General features: G+C 43.3%; 1 protein-coding gene across 1 annotated transcript; it reads right to left on the bottom strand.

The window, feature by feature from the left end:
• Positions 1–1,227: 1,227 nt before the first annotated feature.
• On the bottom strand, positions 1,228–4,874 carry LOC306715496 (homeobox protein engrailed-1a-like). Its single transcript, XM_079185885.1, has 2 exons — positions 4,064–4,874; positions 1,228–1,973 (listed from the first exon to the last, which is right to left on the bottom strand). Exons 1-2 carry the CDS (start codon positions 4,614–4,616, stop codon positions 1,651–1,653), a joined length of 876 nt encoding a protein of 291 aa, XP_079042011.1. The 5' UTR covers positions 4,617–4,874; the 3' UTR covers positions 1,228–1,650.
• Positions 4,875–5,902: the final 1,028 nt, after the last annotated feature.

Below are 5,902 nucleotides of genomic sequence, written 5' to 3'. Positions count from 1 at the left end.
ATGATGGAAGTAGTGAGGGCAAATGATAATTATAAATGGGCCCCAAGTAACTGGTTTACATGATATTATAAATATAAATCTCTTTTAAATCGCTGGAGAGTATGGGCAGTATTTCACACCAGTGAAATTAAAATTATGTGAGTTGTTGTGCCTATTGTAATGTAATTTCCCCTTCAACGGCCCTACAATTTAAATTCAATAATAATAATAAAAAATACTCTAAAAATAATCAACAAGAGGAAACAACGTCCCCATCATCATACAATCACAGGCAGAGACCCTCAACTGTGTCTGCTCTCGCTGACCTTGAGCACACACACACATACGCACACACACTCACACACACACTCACACACACACACAGTGAACAGGGTTCACAGCCAGGCTCTATCAAACCTGCGCCTGAGGTCACGTGAGGTCAAACAGGCACATGTACCCGTGTTCCTCCCTAAATCAGAGCAGAGAAGCTCACTGACAGCTTTCTTCAGTAGATTCACTCCATTCGAGCTCCGGCAAGACTCCATGAGAGTGAAACTTCACCAGAGATGTTGAACCTCGTGAATACCCGGAATAGATTAATAGGTGAAATGTTATCCATCATGGAGAAACAAGCGGTGTCTGATTGTATTGAAACAGGAACTGCAGAGTCCTTGTGTGTGTGTGTGTGTGTGTGTGTGTGTGTGTGTGTGTGTGTGTGTGTGTGTGTGTGTGTGTGTGTGTGTGTGTGTGTGTGTGTGTGTGTGTGTGTGTGTGCGTGCCCTATCATCTGAAATATAAAAAAATAAAACAAGTTTAAATCATCCATATATGTTAGTGAGAAATAATTTAAAAGACTTATTAATTATAGGTTGCTCTTTTACATTTGCTGCCTGATATTTTATGTTCATGAGCAATTTGGGAAGTCCAGTGAAAGCCGTGCTGGTTGTGAGGTTGGAGTGACAGTTATTATAATAATAATAATAATAATAATACTATACTACTACTACAACTAATAATAATAAAATAACTATAATTTAGACTGAACAGTCCATCATTTTCTACTTAAAATTCCAACTACAAAATAAAATAAATAATTTCTGTCTGAACTAGTCCTGAACAATAATAAGAATAATTACAATAATAATAATAGGCTGAATAAAAGGTTAAAACATTTTTATTCACCAAAACGCTGCTAAACGCTTTTATCTGTGAACGAATGAAAGAAGGAAGAGTTGTAGTCCATGTCTACCGTTCTCTCTTTATTCAGACTACACGTGAACATATTAAAATCTTTGGCTTGTTTTGAGTCTGTGGGCTGATGTGTGGAAGGAAAGCGTGGCGCTACTGTGAGGGACCACAGAACAAAAAGAACCCACAGAGCCAGTTCCACATCCTAACAATGAGAACAGACAGGAAGGACCCGGATGAGAGGTGAAATTAAATATACTGTATACAACATGATAACTGTTTTTGGCTATATAAACTTTAATAACGATCGTTCATTTATATAATTATGTCCATATACTGTCACCATTAACAGAAATCTGTGTTTTTTTTTTAAATAGCGTCTCCTCCACTTCCAGTTCATTTTTTTCTTTTTTTTTTATGTCATTATCTCCAAAAGCCCAAAAGAGTCAGGTGCACGCGGCGGCCCTCGGCGGGGACACGTCTCTATTCACTGTCCTCCTTGTCCTCCTGCACGGTGGTCGTGGAGTGGTTGTACAGTCCCTGGGCCATGAGCTGCAGGGCCAGGCCGTTCTTGTAGCCGGTGGCCTTTTTGATCTTCGCGCGCTTGTTCTGGAACCAGATTTTGATCTGGGACTCGTTCAGGTTCAGTTCCTGGGCCAGGGACTGCCGCCGCTGCTCCGTTATGTACCGGTTGGCCTGGAACTCGGTTTTCAGTCTCTGCAGCTGCTCGGCCGTGAAGGCCGTGCGGGGCCGCTTGTCCTCCTTGGGGCTGCTCTTCTTCTTTTTCAGTTTGCGTGTCCTCGGGCCTGGCGTGGAAACAACAAGGGGAATAAAATATTTATTCTACTGCTGGACCGCGAGCGCAAAGTCACACGCGAGGCGCGACATGAGCCCCCTCTTAACGTCGGCTCGGTGTGATTCTTAAATGTAGGTCACCCCCAAAACGTCATCTGCTTGACTCTTCACAATAACAATAAATACATTTAATTTGGATCCACTGGCCCGCCTCGTCCCAACACATTCAACTCATAAAGCTATTCAATGTGGAGCATTTCACAATATTTAAAAACTAAATAACAGACCAATCAAAACCGATATCTCTATTTCTATCTTGTTTTCATTTACACTGAAATATATTGAAATGTATGTGACTAATTCCTCCGCCGCGCAATATAGGCCCACAGCGGTCGAGGTCTCGGTGAGGTCGCGAAGCCTACATCGCGTGATTACGAATTCATATTCAACTAATATTTACTTATTGAATGTGAGTGGGCCCTCCTCGGGTCACGTGCGTGTTCGTGACTTCTGTAATGTGGAAAGGTGGTTAATATAAGACACAAACAATGCTTTCATAAAGGCAGTGTCCCCACCACACTGGACACGTATGCAAATTATTATTAGGTCAGCAATTTCCTTATGATTTTAAGAGTTATGTTTGTCTGTTTCCTCCCAAAATCAACCACAAACTGTCCCAACGTACTGCAGCTACAACCGTGTGTGTCTGTGTTTATTTAAATGCGTTCGTGCAGTCAGAGCCCACTGACAGGATGAGTGTTACTTTAATACAATAGCTGCAACACACTTCACAGACTAAGAAAATCACGTGATGAACGTAAAAAAAACACAATTAGAAGTAACGGGAGGACCTTTGACCTTCACCGAGCACGAGCCCATCACAAAGTGTAAACATGTATATTATAGTCTTCATCATTCAGTTAAAACGACGAAGTAAATATGTCGAACTATACTAACGAATTCGGAGTTTTGTTGTTATTATTATAATTCATATTTAATAACCCTTCTTTTAGCTGTAAATGACTTATGCTTTATGCATCCTCCAATTATGTCTCCAACACTGAATGCATCCTCTGGACCAGCATCAGCTGACAGTCACACACACATTCAGGCTTTGCAGGGAATTCAAATGTATTTTCTATATTAGCCAATAACTTTTTTGTAATACTTAGTTATATTTTTCTGAAATAAAGCACAGTGACTGCAGAGATTTGCATCACATTTATTTTATATAATAAAACTTGCACTGCAATTTAAAATAAGTCTTGTCTATGGGATCATTTAATGTGGTATTATAAACTGGTAAGGTTGTTTCATGGCTTTTTAAAAGTCGTATCAATATAATATCTGCGTAATATTACCGTAATACGCTGCGATACCTTCTAGTCTACCACAACATTACACAGCTACGGTATTAGACCCATAATGCTTTTCGTCAAACTCGCCTTTAAATGCGCAGACAGCGGAGTAGGCTATTGCTACTTCAGCTCTAATATAATCCATAATTAATAATATATGTTGGTGAACATACGCTGTCCTTTGCTTACGGAGAGAAACAGTATCGTCCTCACACAACGAAATAGAGATTCGCACCACACATGGAGGCCTTATGTTACATATTACATATTACAAGTATTACTTACTACTTTTATGCAGTGCAATGCCATTGCGCAGTGAATTGTACTGGAAATTATTCCGACATTTGAACATTAATGAATATCCTGCAACAAATATGAGACACTTTATCCCATAATGCGCTTTCTATTTGTTTGTGTGTGAGTGTGTGTGTGTGTGAGAGAGAGAGAGGAGTATTGGAAGTTAATTACCTGTTCTGTTTATGACCTTACACTATATTATTTTTTGTTTTGGTAATGTCTGTCCCTATTTCACAATTTCAAAAAAAGTTATTAATAATATTTTTGTATTGGCTGAGTTAAAGTCACAGCGGGAAGAACGAGCCTGCAGATAAAATAGTTCTCACACACATAACTCTGAAGGAGTTTAATAATACTGTGGAAGAAGACGAGGCAGTCAACCCAACAAAGTTCCCCGGCACTCAAACACCCCAGGCGGTATGATTCGGGGACTATTAGCGCCTTACCAGATGAGGGCCGGTCCGAGTACCGCGTACAGTAAACCCAAGCGGGCCACAACATCGGCTGGCTTTCTTTCGTGGGCGGAGATCCTCCATTGCTGCCGCTCACGACCATAATCGACGAGGGGCTGTCCGCGTATCTGCCGGTCCCGGTGCCCGCCGCTTCGCCCTGTTTCGACGACTTCTGCTTGGACGAGGGCGAGGAGGACGTGGACGACGAAGACGAGGAGGACGAGGAGGAGGAGGGCGACGAAGAGGGGCTGTCGCTGCTGCAGTTGGAGTCCAGGCAGAGACTGCCGGTGTGCGGCGGCCTCGCTCCGAGCGGGTTGACGTTTTCCCTGCCCGGCGTCTCCCGGCTCCGGTCGCGGTAGCTCGGCTCCTTCCTGCTGCCGAAGTCCGGCCGGAGGATGTTGTCGATAAAAAAGTTCGTGGTTCGGTGGGCCTGCTGGGCCGCCTGGTGGGGTAAAATCACGGGAGGGGATGGGAGGTTCGGCGACAGGGACATGCTCTCCTCCTCGGTCGAGTCCCGGCTGCCGTTGGGCTCCTTCCGCTCCTCCATGGCTCGCTGACGGTGAGAAATATTCGGCCTCTCCGCGCCAAACTCCACTTGTTGCTCGCGCTCCCGCCCCCCGTTCGGTATCCAATTTAGACGGACGGCATGTACAAAACGAGCCTCTTCGCTGGAATAAACGAACAGATGCCTGAGCTAATTCTTTTTTTAAATATCACCTACAGCGGTGACATGTCGTCTCCTAAAACCCGTCCGAGACTTGGCATAGCGAACCGCTCCACGTTAAGACCAGTGTCCCTGCCTCTCTCCGCTGCAGCATAATATCTGTGTATTCGCTCCTACTAAACTCCCCTAAAACCGTTATTCCCCCCCCCATACCACACCCCCCCGTGTGTTTCTTTCTCCCTCTTACACCCAGCCGGAAGCACGTGTGCGCGTACACACGTGCAGCGGACCAATCGAGTGCGGAGATCGTCCCTGTCACAATAGACGTCGTCCAATGAGGGTCTCGGGAGGCGCTTGCGAGCGAGTACGCGCTACACACAGAGGCCCTCCCCCCCCACACACCCTCTCCCTGCGCGCGCGTAGTTCGATCGATTTCTGTGAGGCGCACGTGCGCACACACGCACGCAGCAAAACAAAAACAACAGCGGGACAGACACCATTATAAATGTTACACAGGGCGACGGCGAAGCACTGAAATACTAGTTTTCTTCAATTTGTATAGACTATAATGTACTTATATCCTAAATGTAGATGTATTTATGAGACAATTATATTATTATGACTTTTTTAAATGTAATTTAGTGTTATTAAGCTAACTTCCCGCCTATGCAGGCTTGTTACAGGGCATGTGGTTCGCTAAGTGGTGTTGACACTCTTATGCCCAAAATAAAGGTGATATTTGCACAGAACGTTGCTATTTTAGAGACAAAGAACAACGTCTCTGTAATTACTGAAGCTAAACGTCTCTAAAAAGGTCGATTCGGTCTTTTGCAATGTCACTGGCATTTCCTTTTTTTATTTTTTATTCTTTTTTTTGGCCCTTTCTTGTCTTTCTTTTGACTCACGCGTGACGCTTTTAGATCCTTTTTGTGATTTTAACACCCTGATTATGAACATGCCAGACACATACACTTTTTTTCTGTAAAGAAATATATATAAGTGAAAAAAATGAAGTTTTTAAAAGACACTGAGGCGTAGAACGCAGGAATGTGTCCCCATAGTGGCTTTGTAAAAAAAAAAAATCTCTAGAATAAGAATAAAATCGCCACCATGCAGGCTCTAATTGGCGATGTGAAATAATAATATTAATAATCATAAAAGCAACAGCA

This window comes from Pholis gunnellus (assembly GCF_910591455.1).
Source record: "Pholis gunnellus genome assembly, chromosome: 24".
Lineage (NCBI taxonomy): Eukaryota > Metazoa > Chordata > Actinopteri > Perciformes > Pholidae > Pholis > Pholis gunnellus.
This window is presented reverse-complemented; position numbering and strand designations above follow the sequence as displayed.